Here is an 18,261-nt window from a genome sequence, read left to right as displayed (position 1 = left end):
TTAAAGTTAGGCAGCTAAAACACTCAGGTAAGATCGTGGTTACGGTTAATAAAAGCAAACATCAATGACAGGTCTGTGATGTGATGTGAACTCCAGACCTCTGACCTCCCCTCCGTTTCTTGTCGCTTTGCACAAATTTGAAAGCACCGTTGACATGTCGAAGGTTTTCCCCCCACACAAGCATGTTTGAACCATCTCCAAGAGGTCTCCTTCCAACACAGAAATGCTCCACCCGTCCGATCCAGTCCGGGTCCAGGTACAGTCCTCCACAAATAGATGCCACCGCTCATTTCCTGCAGAACTGGAGACAAATTATGCATGTTCTCCCTCATGAGCGAGAGAATAAATCAAAGCGGGTTAATCAAGTACCACATGCTCGTGCTGAGAGAGGGGGGCACAGACATTTTGTCGTGAGGAGGAAGAGGGAGGAGGGCAGCAGCCACTGAAGAAAGAAACCCCCGGAGGAAGCGTTGGCGTGACCTCACACCAGAGGAATGTAAGATGTGGCTTAATTGATTAGAGGACCACATGATGGAGGTCTTGAGAGAAGAGGGCGGGAGGAGGAGGCCTGCTAAGCAAGTTTTTTTTTTTGGTGGAGGAGGGAGGGTGTTGACCTTGTGGAGGGCACAAAGGTCACAGGCCTGTAGGCTACTGGTGCCTGTCAGGAATTCATCCACAAAGACCCTCCATTCTAATAGATTCACATCAATTGACAGCTAAGCATGATCAATGATGACACGACAGGGCGATGTGCTGGGCCAAGGGTGGCTGCAGGAACACTGCGTCCCTGTGGTCCCATCATTGTTCGCCCTGCTCCCTCTTTTTCACATCGTCTCTCCTCCGGCCTATTTTCGCCCCTCGTCTTTTTCGCTATTTGTCCTTTTCTGTGCACGCGTCCTGCAGCAAGGTGGGTTTAGACAGCAGCAGGTGACAAGTCACGCACACACAAACACACACAGCCTGAACAGATGGAGCAGCATGGTGTGTCTGGCAGATTACCTTGTTGGTGGTCAGACTGAACCCGAACCCCACTGCTCAGCTCCCGTCAACACCACCAACCGTCCTTTGTGGCGACTAAATGCGCGCGCGCACACACCGGCGCGCTCAGGCGGAGGAGCAACGGCGAGCTACATACTAAGCATCTTCCCCTTTGCGGGAGTTATTTATATCCCTCCTTTCAGTTTGACCTCCAAAAACATCAGACAGCATCTTCAAAATGAAAGCATCTAAATATAAAGTGCTTTGCATAAGTTGTCACACGAGAGATCTGTTTTAATTTGGTGTTTGATGCCGCCGGGACGTGACTTTTCATGCTTAGAACAATACTTTTCTGCTGCGGTACCTCTCGTGGCAGGCTGTCCGATTTCTTAGAGCATTCTTGACAAAAGGCTCAGGGGAGAACGATACGAGAGGGAGGGAGGGAGGGAGGGAGGAGAAAGAGAAGGAGGCTGCCACAGGCCTGTCAATACTCCAATCAAAGCCAATTCTCCAGAGACGGTCAGGGGGACGAGGGAGCATCACTATGACAACACCCGAACCCCCAAAATCAGGACTTCAAAGGTGGGGAGGCGTCCCATTGAGTGAGTGGGAGACCACCTCCTGCAGTCATTTACATCTCATTAGGACATAACTGCCTTTTAACAGCGAGGCGTTTAAACACACACACACACACACACACACACACACACACACACACACACACACACACACACACACACACACACACTCCATAATGTGCACAAGCATTGGTATGTGCTGCAGCTCCCATGAAGAGATGAATCCAAACCAGACATTCACGTCCAATCTTATTACATACATTTGACACGAGTCATCAACTCAGGTAACCATGCAAGCAACTCCTTTGTCCAATTTATTAAACGTTTTACGTTTCATGTCTTCATCGTTTCTATCCAGGTTACCTTCTTCAAGCCGCATTCAGAGCAAGTAACACGTCAATACAAACACAGAAACATCCGATCAGCTGACGCGCGTGTGGCTTGACTAGTAACCAACAGGTGTCACGTCGTTAACACACCTCTCGTTCTTTCCATATTAGGTCAGCACAGATTTATCCAAGGTTAGTTAATGCAAAACAGGAAGCATGCGCACACACACACTCACACACACGCACACACTTGAAGGGGTTGTGTGTGAGATGTCTCACTTTGTTCTGCACATGGAAACACTTTCATCTCCTTTGATCACTGCAGAACTTCATCAACCACAGACACAAATGTGATTTTGTAAAGTTGAATCCAATGTCTAATCTACCTTCTCCTTATGCTAAGCTACGATATCCAGACCACTAGCGATACATTACTTTTGATACTAGCGCTACTACTGCAACAAGTACTACTCGTAGTGTTAGCACCACTGCTGCCATCACTACAAATCATCTCTAATTCTAGAAGCACTACAACAACTACACAGCTGTACCTCCTCACACACATCTACACACCTTAGACATACATGGTTACACACTCAGAAACAAACACCGCGCCAAGAATTTGGGTCACATAGGCACTGTCAACAGACGTGACACATCGTGAGGGCTAAAATTATGAGCTGACCTGGAGCCCTGAATACCACAGGAGGGTCCGGCACAGCAGGAAAGAATCACTCATCACAGAGACAAATGGATGCTTTGCCCACTGATGGCTAAATGCTGTCAGGACAGCCATTTCTCTGGACCACTGACTTCCTGTTTAGACCAGGGTGCAGCAAATCACCAGCGATATCACTAAAACAGTGCCAACGACACCACTTCCTGTCAACACAAACGTTCCCCCTCAAATTTATGGCCTTGGTTTCCTTTTTCTCACCTCGCAGGCAAATAATTACTGTTGCTGCTTTGAATGAACTTCTCCTCTCTTCTCTTTTCGACCCCTTCCTAATTCTCGTAACTCATGCTAATCTGACTGCAGCCGACTGACAGGACGGAGCATATTTGCAGGAAGTGAAACGCTCCATTTTCTTTCTCCTCCAAACTGCACATTGATGATGTCAGGGGTGATATATCGACCAAGAGGCTGGGAACCCAACCCTCGGGGAAGAATGTATTCAGACACACACCTACACGCACGCAGAAGTGCACACACATTAGCACACACTGAGGGCCTTTCCTGCCAGAGGTGTTGAAATGCTTGTAAGTCTTGAAATGCCAGTTGAGACGCTGAGCTCCCCTTTCACACACTGTGCAGCCAGAGACAAGAGAGCTGACAAATGGATGCGTTGAAACATATTAACCATCTCCCTTTGTGAGCAGACAAACATTTAATCTGGCTAATGACCCCTGAGGATCAAAACAAATGCAGGGAGATAAAGACGGGCAGAGGAAGGAGGAGGGGAATGCTAAAAAGAGCTCATTGACCTCCAGGAGGGCTCTGCAGGGTTCACTCGGGCCAAGGGCTTCTTCGGTTATGTGGGTTATGTGTGTATGAACATATGTAGATTAAAGTGTAAGTCAACAACAAATTAAATACCTGCTCTTACATGAGGCTGGTGTTTAGGAAGGCGCAGTACTCGCACATGTTCTCATGAGTCTGTGTGGGGTGAACACAAATCCAAACAAAAGCCTCTGGTATCGCAGTCCCCATCAGTGTTCATCACAATAAACAAGTCACTTAGCGTGACGCGCTCTCAATAGGTTTCTTCCCCTCAAACCCACATCGACTCTCTATCTGCAGCCAGCGATCGCGCCCGCAATGTGATGATTATACAAAACACATGATGCTCTATCCGTTATCTGTCGTTATATCAAAACTAACCAACAGCTGCACTAACCAGTCAGAGGAGGCCCACCTTTTTACCTTTCAACATCCAACACATTCACATTGTCTGTGTTGAAACACTCGGACACACAGAGCGAGCCTGTTGCAAAAACTTTATTTGTTTGGGAAAGAAAGCTGTTACTCGTATGACCTGCACAAAATGACAACGACCGGGACTCAACCAACCTGTTTTTTTTTACGCTCGTGAGTCTATAATCAAAGTCTTCACCAGACCCTTAGTCAAAATAATCTACCTTCAGTTAAAGCAGCATTCTTTCGGCTGCTCCGGGGCACCGGAAACAAGCTGGAAGCACAACACTGAAATATTATTTTAAGTTGATGTGTCAAACGTGTTACTAAACAGCTGCTTATTTCCACATCCAGCAGATGTGGAGCACCAAAATTACTCAGTTAAAACATAGAACCTGCATTCTTTCCAATGGCCACAAAATGAAGTGCAACTGCATGAAAATGAGCCGACTTCTCGCTTGATTTATTACCTCAGTAAACATTTTCCTAATGAGTTTATGATCTCAGTCACTAGTTTCAAGTCTTTTACAATACAGCATGATGTCCATTTCATAAATGATGGTCTCATTTAGGGTAAATTTGATGACACAGCAGAGTTGCTACCACAGCGTGTCCTCAGGTTCTCAGTCAGATCCAATCAGGATGGAGGTGCAGCAATGCATATCCTCCCCAGCTCCACCCTCTCCTCCAAAAAACCAAGATGGCAACAGCCATAATGCCAAACTCATGGCTTCAAAGCAGTTGTCTGCAAACCAATCAGTGGAATCATGGTGGGTTTACACTTGTACACCTCACACTTTGGAGCTGTGTTTCTGGAGACCTCCAATATTCACTCTCTTTTAGCTCTGTTTTTGGTCTCCACCAACTCCTGAGGAAAACATCTGGTTCTTTAGCTGCTTAAAGCTTTTCCGTTGAAAATAGCTGGACGCTGTGTCTGGAAATGACGCTGTGAGAACCAAAACAGCAAAATTACAGGCCGAAAATCCAAAACAATGAGCTGAAAGAGGCTAAAGCAGGAACTGTATTGTTCTTTTAACATAAAGAATACTTATCATAGCAGCTTTAAGTTGGTCTCAACCAACCAATTTGCTAACACAAGCTGCCGACCAGCACAGTTCAGCCACATAGGTGTCACAGAAAGTTGACAAGATTATGAAAAACAGGACCAACACTCCTTCAATTGCTTGTTTCTTACAATGTCACATGGTGCTGTGAGAATATGTTGACTGACTGTAGGCCAGGGGACTGACAGACAGATCTGTAGTGGCTGGAACAATGGAGCATATGGCTAGATGGTTCAATGGCTATAGATAGATAGATAGACAGATAGAGTCGATCACTTAAGTATGTCTTTGCTCATTACAGCAGAGTTCATTTTCGGAGTCTGTGGCTCTCCGGTCTGTGCGACTGACCTCCACATCAGCATCAGTTGAATAAGGTTTCCTTCCCCTGATTCATGACTCTACAAACTCACCAAAGCCTCCATTTTTTTCACAAAGAGCAACAATAGGCCTGTAAAACTGTCACAGCAAACCTAAATTTACGTACAACACTATAAACATTCGGACTAAACGTTTCTGCCGGCCGAGACAGGAGCGTTTTTTTTAAATGGGTGGAGTGAGGGGGCTGTGGGTTTCATTGTGTCCAGCTGACTGCGGGTGAGCTGGCGGAGGAGCTTTCTCTTTCACCGTGAAACTGATCAAACCAAATGGATCGTGTTGCTGGTGCCCGCGCTGTTAATCCATCACTGATATTGATTTCCAGTTGATCGTCAGGCCTCCTAATGATGTTCACCTTCAGGGCCAAGCTCATTGATTCATGGTCACTTGATCCATAACTGGTAAAGCGATCCATGCAACAACAGTGATGCACGATTACCTCCCATTTTACGCTCTAATGGGAACCCGTGAAGGCTGCAACTGATCAATCCGATGAATAAATAAACACAAATCACTAATATGGGACACTAAACTGAAAATCTAAGGATTATTCATTGTCAGAATACATTTTAAATCCTCTTTTATAATTATCTGTATCTAATCTATACTTCCACAGAGATGTGCATATCGCTTTCCATCTCCAAGAAAGCTCCCACGCACAGAGGATGCCTGCTTACCGTCTGCATGAAATCTCTGAACGCATTCTTTACCTGGTCCACTGGTAGGTGAGAACATTTCTTCCAGTTAATGTGTTTGGTATTTCCTTCACAAGCCAACCCGCAGGCCTGGCTTGAGCTGAGAAATGATAATACACGAGGTTGTGGCATTACTGTAACATATTCTGCTATGAAAAGATCGACTTCGGAAGAGGAAGCGTGCCTTTAAATCCGCTTTTCAACTGCCCCAGAACACATTTCCTAACGTGACGAAGGAGGGATCAACCCAGGTGGAATGGATTACACCTGAGATCCCGGCAGTAAAATGCACAGGCCTTACTCAAGTGGAAAAAGTGATGTTTATATGCTCCGTGAATCACATGATGTGCCGGTTTAATTGTACAGGTATACCTGTGGGCATACTTAGACACAGTTTGGAGGGCAAGATCTAACAAGACAGCAGCCACTTCCTTCACACAGGCACACTTCTGGCACTCTCAACGCACAATATGAAAAGGCCAAAATACTTCCTCGACGAGTTTATTCTTCCCAAAATAGACTTGATGGGAAAATAACCCCCCAAAATAGACATGGGAAAACAGTTTTTTTCCAGCGCATATTTGTCATATCGGTTCATATTCGAAATAACTTCATTACTGGTTGAGAAAATGTTTTGCTAGGGTTGTTCACTGCTATTCAGATCTCACACAAATTCCTCAGTGCTTTGTTGTGACTCGCTCCAGCTTTTCTCTACAAGGCTAAATCTCTTGCAAAATCTTGATGAAGTCATCTCTGGCAGCAACATTACAAATAAAGAGCTTCTTTTTACCTGAATCATCATCTGACAATCGTGTGCTGTCAGATTCTATACAGCAAGTGTCCGATACAAAGCAGAAACTGTCTTTCAGGAGAGTACCCTTGAGCAATCTTAAGGAGACACTTAGAAAGCCTATGCATCTGATAACAGGAAAAATAGACTTGAACTTGGTATTCCTCGAGAGAATCGTTTTTGAGGCCGGGCGTAGAAAGCTGCACACAGGCTTTGAAAGCGCTTGTGTTTGTTACATGTTTCTGGTAATGACGGTCTTTCATAGTGATGTACAAAACACATGTGGCGCTGTAAATACAGTCTGTCTGTCTGCCTCCTGCACCAGCACAAAGGGCACCGTGTGGAAACGACGCCAAGGCCTCACAAAAAAGGTTGACCCGGGATGTAAAACTGGCACCGAAGCCGATGTTTGATTGGGCTGCTGTTAAGAGGTTTTAGGGATAAAGTTAACGCCCGGTTTAGTTCGGGGTGAGGCGAAGGTGAAGGGGGTGGGGCGAGGGGGACGTCGGCTCCAGCCCGTGTTGGGGCGGAGGGGTTTCACTGGGGCTGAAATGTAATGATGTGGATCATGGACAAACAAGGCCTCTTGCTGGAGCTGGTTTGTTTGAGGGGAAGATGCCACTGTGGAATCTGAGCGGACATGATTAAAGAAGAGGAGCCTTGATGCCTTACCCAGGCTGAGCGAGGACGCCGTGCAGAGCTCTGAGCTGCTGCATGACGCCGTCAGCTGCTTCACGCGTTGGCTCCTTCCTACACGAACCGCACATGAAGCGTCTCCCGAATGAGGCTTTTCTCGCACTGAACCTCTGATGTTCGACTCCGCTTCTCCTAACTAGAACCGGATTATTCAGACACTTGAAAATACATGTTTAAATACCAGAATGAGTAACAAGCTATTACCCAATAATAAAAATTGTTGTGGCACATTTTATTTGAAGAGCCTGGGAAAGAAGACAGAAGTTCTTTGTTTGCAATGTAATAGAAGAGGTTATGTTCATGTCTGACAGTGTTTCACCACTGCAATGTTATTTTTTTATGTCTTATAAGTGGGCTGGGCATTTGTATGTGCATGACACAACACTAACTAACTCATTAACTGTGTTGTCAGGGCGTCATAACTTTGACTATTGCATTTTTTTTACTTGCTTAATGTTGGCTGCCCTACTTTTGAATTCTTTAAGGCTACCTTGTTTTAAAAAAAAAGTTCAATTTTCCTGTTCTTTTGGATAAATTTACTTATGTTAAGTAATATTTCCCTCATTTTAATGCTTTTTTTTAAACCTTGTTTTTGAGAGCTGAGTTTGTGCAAAGTACAAAATGGTCCATTTAACAGCATGTGACATCCTGCTTTGCCCAATCTTGAATATAGTCAGAGAAGGAAGTGCTACTAAGAGCGCTTTGGATTCAAACTAACACATATTTCATTTACAACCCCGATTCTTTCATTATCTTTAAATAAGAGCTACATCCATGGAAGAGCAATCTGACCGTGTGTACTGTTGGCGAGCCCATATGAGCCTGAAACTGAACACAAACAGAGAGCAGTGACTGACGGTAACAAGCTGAATATTTGCCACATTGTGGGTGAGTTAAGGTGAGGTGACGGCTGTATACCTGCAGTATTTATTCAGGCCACACGCATCCCTGAATGTTTACACTGAAAACACAACTATGACATCAACACGAACGTGCGCACACAATTCAAATATTGATATGATGCGTGTGCTCTCTGACCTGACACAGCCGGCCCCCGTGTCACCGCGGCAGGTTTTACTCACAACACGCTTGTCTTTGCTCTCTCCACTGGGGTGACTTATGAATCTTTTATCAAAACTGGCCTAATTGCTTAACCATCCATGTCCCGGTCCAGCGGTGAATGGTGGGAGGGAGACTGGGCATGCCATAACTGTCGTAAAAACAACAGGCAAAGACGCCAGCGTTTGGTCCAAGTCTGCCTTCTCCTCTCCATCTCTCTGTCTCTTTTCATATGGGCTCTTTTTATCCGAGGTAAACCCATTGAGCAGGGATTTTTTTTTATGAGGGAGACTCCATACTGAGCAATAATTCTATGAATATAATAAGTTGTAGACGACTGGGGAGAGAGGAGTGCACTTTTTTTTCTTCCTGCGTGTGGGTGGGAGGGGGGATGGAAGAGGTTTGCTGATATGAATACAGATCAGCAGTAACCAGACATAATAATCACATGAACATCTGGGCAATTTCAGTGCAAATCAGCGGGTGAACGTGTGCAGTTCGCGTGAATGCACTCATCTCTTTCAGCAAGTCTTTCCCTCTACGCCAAGACACACCACAGCAGCACAAAGCCAATATTCCCCTTTCCATCTGCTTATTTTCTGTTTATTCTGCACAGAAAACAAGCAGCAGCATACAGCTTCCTGCCCTCACCCGATCTCCACCGGACAAAAAAAAATGTAAAAAAAACAACTTTCCCTTCTGTTCTCACTCCCACTCCCTGCTCCGTTTCACAGCAGAGGAAGCTGCTGCTGCTGCTGCTGCTGCTGCCGCTGGACGCTCAGAGCTGAACAGCAGTTTGAGAAAAAGTAAAGGAGCGGACGGACAAGAGCCTGTGGGGAGTTTTTGACTCCCAAACCATCTCCCAAGTTCCTGGGAGCCGACGGGCCGGTCCCAGGAAACTCCCTGCTATTCCTACTCTGTGGACAAAACAGCTGCACATTCTCACTTTTCGCTGGCCGTGGTCGTTTGAACTCAACCCCGACCGAGGAAGAAGGAAAAAATCCCAATATTTCAACATGGTGGGGACAAAGAAATTGTGTTTCTTGTATCAAATTGTAATTTCACTACATTAATTGACTAATTGACACCTTTATATGAACATAAAATATATATATATATGGTTTTATCATTTTGTACACATTTAAATGTACATAGAAATTAAATTCTAAGAAATGTATACACATTAAAAAATATATATATATATATATATGGTTTTCTATTGTCTGGCTGAAAAACAGGCTACTACAAAAAGGTCACTCTTCCTGCTCACAGCTGGTGTTCAACTGGAATCCGTTTTGTAAACGTTTTCCTTGAATATGTCAATATCAGGGCCTGTGTGTACGCCTGTGCCTGTGCGCATAATTACAGATGCGCCATTCCTCCTAAGCTGTCATTAGAAAAGGGAATGGGAATGACTCCAGGCTACAACCACCGCTTGCGGTTACGTAACATGCTCTTCTCGGATCCTGTCTTATCCCGGAGACAGCTGAAAACTCCCCAGTCCTGCACAGCCTATTGTCTGAGAAAATGTCGCTCCTCGCAGCCCAAGACGAGTTTATTATTTTTCCAAGTGGCATTTTTTCCCCTTTCATTTTGGGGGAAAGAAAAAAAAAATCGCCTCTGCGTTTTGAAGTCTTTGTCTGCTTCGCTCCGTTTGGCTGGCGGTGCGCGCCTCTGCTGCGGTTCTCTGAGCGTCCGTGTGAGGGCGCAGTGAGCCTTGCTTCGCCCTCCATCCAGGGATGCTGGTGGCCCTCAGACAAAAGAGAAAATGATACATAGAGCACCACGGGGGGAGCAGGAGAAGGGGAGAAGGGCAGTGGGAGTTGACGTGTAGGAATACATGTCTGCACAAACAAGTGTTTGTCCAGAAGTGATGCTTATGTATAATTCTGAATACCATGTGTGGAAATTACTAGTTTACCACTAGAATTTAGGAAATATTGACTAATTAAGCATCCAGCCAAGTCAGTGTTTTTTTTTTTATCTGTTAAACAAAAAAACTTTAAAAACACTCCCATTAAGCTACACAAATTGCTGTATTACTGCGCCATAAATACATGTTATTTGAGGATCATGTGTGTGTTTTGGGGGGTTGATGGTTTTCAAACACTTGCATGGTTCAAGCCCCCAGGTCAGCTGTAGCATCCAGGCTGCTGCAATGCCCTTGAGCAACCTGAGCAAGACATCAAATCACTAACAGCCTCTGGTTACTTCGACTGTTTCTGAGCTGATCCTGAGTCTGACATCCCAATGGAGGGATGGGGAGCGCCTGAGGCTGTCAATAATATATATTTTCTCTCTTCCTCCATCTCTTACATTCGTTCTTCTTTGTTTCCTTTCTTTCTTCCTTGTCACCTTGCCTTTTTTTCCTCTTGCTTTCGTTCTTGCTGCAATGTTTAGGCTATTTTCTCGCTTCACCTTGAAAGAAAGCTCCCAGCCAGCCTGTCTCCCGCGCCGCAACAAACCCAAAGCCCGACTGTACCAGCCCCCCAGCCTGGGTGGGAGGAGTCTACTTTCCTCCCGCAGAACTCGGTGTATAACACTCTGCAGCCAGCCACAATGTGTGTCAGAGGACTGTCTGTGCTCCCAAAGTAGATGACTGCTCCAAATCTGGTGTCTGTACTGCTGACTGCGAGATACGAGAAAAATTGGTTCGCACATTATCATCCCGAGTCAGGACGAGGTGAGCATCTTCTCATTTCAGCGGTCAGAATTAAAAACGTGTTGTTCTCTCCTCATATTTTTCAGACTAAACACACTCTCTGTTAGATTTGATTGTTGTCATCCCATGTGTTTTTCTCTAAACACGCTTTTTTTTTTTTTTTTTTTTTTTTGGCGTATTCTGGCGCGTTTAGCCAGCGGTGAGCCAATGCGTCGTTTTGCACAGTTTGTGCGTCACGGTCACATTTACGCACATTCTCCTGTGAGATTTTGTGTGGTTTTTTTTAAACCCCACAGAGAAGCGAGTGTGGAATTTAGTGGAGCTGACTGTGTGTCTGTGTGTGGGCTTTGACTCATTTCCACTGCGCAGTTTTCAGGTGTGATAGAGGAGAGAGGGAATGGGGAGAGACGCTCTTTCCTTTTGGAGACTAAAGTATCTTTTGTCCCTTTACAGGTTTTTCGATTGTGGGAGAGAATGCCGGCGATCATAAGTAAAAACTCCGATTTGGAGTTTGACTCCTTACAACCGTGTTTCTACCCGGATGAGGACGACTTCTACTTCTGTGGTCCCGACTCTGCGCCACCGGGGGAGGACATCTGGAAGAAATTCGAGTTGTTGCCCACTCCGCCCCTCTCCCCGAGCCGAGCTGCGCTACCGGGGGAGCCGGCGACTGCCGCCCCGGAAGCAGACCCTCTGGGCTTCGGCTTGGGCGACCCACTGGACTGGGCTTCGGAGCTGCTTTTCCTGCCCGAGGACGATATCTGGGGGGCGTCCGACGATGGGGACCTGTTCGGCTCCGCTTTGGATACTAACCCTAACAGCATCATTATCCAGGACTGCATGTGGAGTGGCTTCTCCGCCAGGGAAAAGCTGGAACGGGTGGTCACGGAGAAACTCGGCAAGGCTATTTCCACTGCCACAGGAGGTGGCAGGAGCGTGTGCGTCAAGGCGCCGGAGGTGGTGAGCCGCAGCTCGGTGTCAGAGTGTGTGGATCCCACGGTAGTCTTCCCTTTCCCGGTCCACAAGAAGAACGGCAGCAGGGACTCATCCGCGACCGTTAACACATCCACAACCCACGCAAGCGCTCCCAGTGACTCCGGTAAGAATGTGGAGATGCGCTAAAAGTCTTTGTTTCCGTTTTAAAGAAATTCTGGTGCCAAGAAACCTCCAACATTAAAATATCACGTTACTAATATTTTATTCTCCCCATGCTTCCTCTTCTTACTGGACTGCCTGGAGCTTGTTCATATGACTGGCCCAGAATCGGATTACCTCGTTACACTCCGCGCGCGCGCGCACACGCACGCACACACTGGAGTAGTGACACAGTGAACGAGGTTTATGTAATCAGCAGGCTCTTCATCCGGCAGATGGCAGTAAAATGGGGAATTGTGCGCCTTGCTGAACTCAGTTGGCATCCGCGCCAAACAAAAAGACGCCACACTCGCTGACTGCAGCCGGGCCAGGCTGCAGCGGGGGGACATGAAAAGGTGTCCGATAATGTGATGAGCTGATAAAGTGTCAGGTTCGCGGTGCCGCGAAAGCTTTCATTACGCATGGATTAAGGAACAATTTGCGCACAGCGGGAGAGAAATTGGCACTTGTTTTGAGGTACTCTGTACAAAGTGTCGCTTTGAGTTGAGCTGATAACTAAAATTAGCCCCAAGAGCAAGAACGGGAGTTAAAAGCACGAGGAAAGATGTCGCCCAGCACAAGAAAAACACGCATTCAGACGACAGACTGACTGTGTTTTTTCTGAGTCTTTTGAGGTGAAATGTTGGAGGCAGTATCTGTTTAGATTGGGAAATGAGTGCTGTGTGTGTTTAATCGCGTTAAGACTTCATCTCCCATCTATTAATGCCTATGAGTTCCCTAAACAAACACTCACGAGTCCTTATCGGCGTGTTTTCGCTGTGAAACAGTAGTACAAAGGCCTCCAGCTTGGCACAGAGGGTAGACTCAGCCAGCCTTGCCAAACACCTCCTCTGCCGCGAAGAAAAGAGGACGGAGGAGGGCCCTGGCTGCCTCTTTCAGGGGGGTGACAGCTTTGAACAAGCGCTCCATCTCGACAGCTGTCTCCCTGGCGCCGCTCCAGCTCGGAGGCTTAAAAGGGTGGTGATCCGATCGCCTGCCGCCCCGCCATCCTGCGCACAGTACCGCTCCAGTGCGCTTCCGCCGCTCGCAGCGTTTAAGGCGCGTCCTCTTTTGTGTTACACGCGTCATATACTTTCTCATCAAAGAGACACAGACTTTAAAGGAAGCAATGCAGGTTTATCCAGAAGGTTAAGGCCAATCTTCCTACGAACGACAGGGAAAGCAGCTGTACAGATGTGAGACAGTGGTAGGGAGATGCTTGGAAAGAACTATTTATTTCTTGCATAAGGCCAATATTTGATGTCTCCAGACAGAAATGTTGTACCCTTTCTTCTATTTATACTCTTTCCAGCTCCAATAAATGAGCTGTTCTCTTCTGAGTGAAACACCAAACAGCTAAATCCCAGCTTCACATGTGGCAAAGCCAGCCACGCCCCCTCATCCACCCAGCTGTGCCCAGCTTTGTTTTGATGGCAGCGCCAGACTGTGTGTGTGTGTGTGTGTGTGTGTGTGTGCGCACAGTGTGTGTGTTGAGACAGCATCCCGGTGCAGCGGTGTCTGAAGTGGGTTACTGTAAGCTGTAAAATGCCACACTCTTCAGATGCTCCTGAGCTGATAATGAGAGCCATTATCACAAAAGGCATTTTAACTGGGCCTCACGCTCTCTGCCTCACGATTGGCCACTTCCTCTCATCTTCAAAGGCGCCGGTCCCTGATAAGTCTCAGCTGCTCGGCTGCATCGCAGCGCAGGTATTAAGATGATGAGCTCAGCGGGGAAAAGAAGCTAGATTTCTCTCTTTTTTTTTTTGACTTCATCAGAGGTCAATGTTAAAGTGAAGTTCTCAAAGCCTCTGGTACTAAACTGAAGTTCTTAAAGCGTCACACACTGTCAGCGTGACCGGAGCTGCACTGATAGACTGAAGAGCAAAAACTGTCTCGTCTCACCGGAGAAGCTTAGCAGAAATTCTGAAGGAGGGATAGAGAGAAAGAAATCCAGCCTGTCTGTTGAGCACTGAGACTGAACATGTCAACGCCTGCAGAGCAGATTAGTTGAGGAGTGACTGACACTAAGCATTAAGAGGTTTCTGCTTATGCAAACAGCATTGAGCAACGCTCTCGCCCCCACACACACACACTCTCTCTCCTGAGCTCGCTCACATGCACACACTCACACACATACCTGTCACCTGCTGGTACACATACGTGACATTGTGGGAATACTTGGTGTGTCAGAGCGATTGAGTCACTCATGTTCTGTTTTTTTTTTCCCACAGAGGAGGAAGACGATGATGATGATGAAGAAGAAGATGAGGAGGAGGAAGAAGAGGAGGAAGAGGAGGAGGAGGAGGAGGAGGAGGAAGAGGAGATTGATGTGGTTACAGTAGAGAAGAGGCGTTCCACAATCAACAAGGCATCCCCCATGGCGGCGGGCACCGTCACCATCTCTGTGCATCCCAAGAGCCAAGAGGCGAGAGGAACTGTGTCAGGGTCCGGCGTGGTGAGCCGGTTCGTCAGCCGAGCTCCTCAGGAGCTGATCCTGAAGAGGAGCTCGGTCCACCAGCAGCAACACAACTACGCAGCCCCCTCACCCTACGCCTCAGACGACGACCCTGCCCCGCCTCCAAAGAAGCAGAAAACATCAGAAACCCCGCGACCTCCCACCAGAACCATCTCCTCATCCTCCTCATCATCCTCCACATCCTGCAGCTCGTTCACCAGCACGTCAGGGGCTCGCAGCAAGCGCAGCGCCAGCGGGGACTGCAGCCCGCGCGGCAGCTCCGACTCGGAGGACAGCGAGCGCCGGCGCAACCACAACATCCTGGAGCGCCAGCGCCGCAACGACCTGCGCTCCAGCTTCCTGACGCTGCGCGACCACGTGCCAGAGCTGGCGCACAACGAGAAGGCAGCCAAGGTGCTGATCCTGAAGAAGGCCACCGAGTACGTGAGCTCGCTGGAGGCAGAGGAGATGAGGCTCCAGCAGGAGAAGGACAGGCTCCAGGCCCGCAGGCAACAGCTGATGCGCAGGCTGGAGCAGGCTAGGACTCGCTAACAGACAACCACTACAACACAGAAACACTCTCATATACCCTGGATGACCCCCACCCCCCTCTGCCTCAACTCAGTCTGTCTGAAACACAACTAGATGCACACACACACACAGGTCTATACACTTAACACACACACATAGGCCCACGGATCTGTCGTACACGCGCACACGCAAACATCTCAGAGGACGTTTATCTTCAGATGCCGACACACACACCTGGAGGAGGGGGGAGGGGTCCCTGGAGGGACGCTCGGACTTTCACTGCCGCCACTTTTTTTGCACATTTGTTGACGTTAAGAATGTTTAGGGTTTACTTTTTCAATCCAGTCACATTGAGGAAAGATAAAAAAGAGAAAAGAATGAGGAAGGAGAGAGGACACACCTTGTTTTGGTCTTCCCTCCCTCCGGTTTTTATATCATTTCTATTTGTATCTTGTTTTTTGTTTTTTTTTTTGTACTCACTGTGACACCAGCCTGGAATCAGGTGATTCCCACAGGGATGGGGTGTCAGAGGGCACTTTGCTTGGAGAGTTCACGTACAAGAAAGCAGTGCACACTTACTTTGCCTTCACCACTGCAAAAACTGAAGAGACTATGACGACTGAGGCGTTATGGGTCACATAAACAATGCCACTACAGGTTCTTTCTCTCACTCCTCTCTCACACTGGTGCTCAAACCAAGTCAGTGGATGTATAACTGTGCACCTTGCTAGCCGACACTTTTGTATATAACAATAGTGTACAGACAAAATACACTCAGATCTGCCTTGTTTTGTAATACATTTTGTCCTTGTTTTTTTTTATACATGTCAGGAAGCTGCCAATAACTAGACTGGAAGTTTATATACCTTTAAAAGTACTGTAAGGCCTCGATTTTTGAGAGTCATGAAACTTTGTAATATAACAATATATTGTTTTTTCTTCTCTTTTTCTTTGTATTGTATCATATTACTAATTCTACACACCTTTATGCTTTTAGTGTGAACCTGATACATACTAAATTTGATACTTATATTTTCGTATGAAAATGAGTTCTCGGTAGATATCACTTTATCTTGTCATCTCCCCCTCCCCTCTATCTCAAATAATTCTTTTGTACAGCAAATGTGTTCTATCCTCATGTACCTGGCCTTTTTCTTTCTTCCTCTTTTGTTTATATTTGTAACTATCGGGTGCATAGAACTGGGTAAACGGATATAAGATGTTTGTTTTTTTCACTTTTAAAATGTACATTTAGTGCTGCAACTCATAGCACTTTGAAATACCTCATTTTGAAAAATAAATAGACATCATAAAATCCTCATCTTTGCCTCTGTGGATCTTTCGCCGTCACTCGACGCGGGAGCGTCACCCCTCGCCCTTTCACGCGTCTCTTTCCTCTGTTTATTTTTCTATCTGGCCCGACATTTCCCTATTTGTTTTGCTGCTTTTCAAAGACTCATCCTGACAAAGAAATAAAGAGAGTGTCTTCTGAATCCTCTCTGTCTCAGCACCCTGCGGCTGCCTCCCCCTCTGTAGCCTCTCACACCCACCCACACACACACCTACACACCCCCACACACGCACTCTTCAAGTGCACCGGAGCACACATCCACACAAACGTGCGCACACACACACACACACTCACTCTCCTCTCTCACCGACGCAGCCCTTCCTACTACATTGTTCGGGCTGTTGCCATGGAAACTGGAGCAGCTGCTGAGTGGCAGACACTGAGGGTGAGTCTTTTATTTGTCTCTTAGTAGTCTGTGTATTTCTGCCCGCATGTGTGTGCGCGCGTATGAATGCAAATGTCTGTATGTGAGTCTACCTTTTGTCCCGGTCTGTGTGTGGCCCGGGCGCCTGATATCTCCGGCGTTGTGCGCCGCCTGCCACGATGCCAGGACAAGGCTGGATACTGTTTACCAACATCAGCCACATGGCTCTGGCCTCCTCCTCCTCCTCCTCCTCCTCCTCTCACCTACTCCTCCTCCCCTCTTTCCTCCTTCCCTCTGCGCCTCCAGTGCCGGGCCTTAGCCCAAATATGTGCCACTCAGGAGTCTGGCCAGGCGTTCTCTGGAGATAGCTGAAAGAGAAATCTGTTGCCACGGTCTGAGTAGCCATTCAGCCCGACAGTGTGTTCACAGAGGGAAAGAGAAAGAGACTTGCCGAGAAGGGAATTAACAGGACATAAAAACACACATTGTTGATGACTTTGATTAATCCTTTTTTTTTAACCTAAAAAAAGCAATGACTGCATCGCACCATATGAGGCCGACCCTTTCTTCTTCTGCAAACACTACACATAACTTAGTGGATGCGTTACAGCATCAAACAGTCCAAGCTGTCCTTTTTCAGACCCCGCTCATCCAGACGAGTAGGACCTAAACGCTCCAGAGGTATGCGCACTATGTAATAGACATGGCTATATGAAGACTGATGACTTTGTTTTGGAGTTGAGACAGCCCAAGACTGAGCCTCTCGGTGGGGGAGTGGAACTGGTGGATTACATAACAGGAGTCTGGTGGGTCTGGTGTCTTTGTGCGCGCTTACTGTGCATGTGTGTGTGTATGGGACAGGAGTCTAGTGTCTTAGCGTGTGTGTGTGTGTGTCCTCTCATGGGACTTCCCCTTACCATCTGCCTAATGGCTTATCCTGCTTGGTTATAGGATGAAAACAAGTTCATGGACAACAACATCAGATATAAAAAAATGTAAGAAAAACAGCATATTGCAGCTAACAGAGGCAGCGTGCGACAGGAGGGAAGATTAACTGTGACATTTACTAAGAAACCGAACACACAGGCACGTGTACAGTACTGCTCACACACACACACACACACACACACCATAACAGTGTCCAGTGCCACATTTCCCGCCCACGCTCCCTGTGTTAAGCAAACACAAAATCGTACACCTCTCAGCTGTGTGCGCACACACACACACCAACACACTTCCTTCCTCCTCCTCCTCCTCCTCCTCCCAACACACACTAATATGC

At 47.0% G+C, this 18,261-nt stretch overlaps 1 protein-coding gene across 1 annotated transcript; it reads left to right on the top strand.

Annotated features, from left to right (window-relative positions):
- Nucleotides 1–11,033: 11,033 nt before the first annotated feature.
- mycn (MYCN proto-oncogene, bHLH transcription factor) lies at nt 11,034–16,585 on the top strand. The gene is made up of 3 exons (XM_070987701.1): nt 11,034–11,162; nt 11,595–12,240; nt 14,510–16,585. The coding sequence occupies exons 2-3, from the start codon at nt 11,616–11,618 to the stop codon at nt 15,283–15,285; spliced, it is 1,401 nt and encodes a 466-aa protein (XP_070843802.1). The 5' UTR covers nt 11,034–11,162; nt 11,595–11,615; the 3' UTR covers nt 15,286–16,585.
- Nucleotides 16,586–18,261: the final 1,676 nt, after the last annotated feature.

This window comes from Chaetodon trifascialis, chromosome 19 (genome assembly GCF_039877785.1).
Source record: "Chaetodon trifascialis isolate fChaTrf1 chromosome 19, fChaTrf1.hap1, whole genome shotgun sequence".
NCBI classification, from domain to species: domain Eukaryota; kingdom Metazoa; phylum Chordata; class Actinopteri; order Chaetodontiformes; family Chaetodontidae; genus Chaetodon; species Chaetodon trifascialis.
Note: the sequence above shows the minus strand (reverse complement) of the source record. Positions and strands in the feature narration are given on the sequence as shown.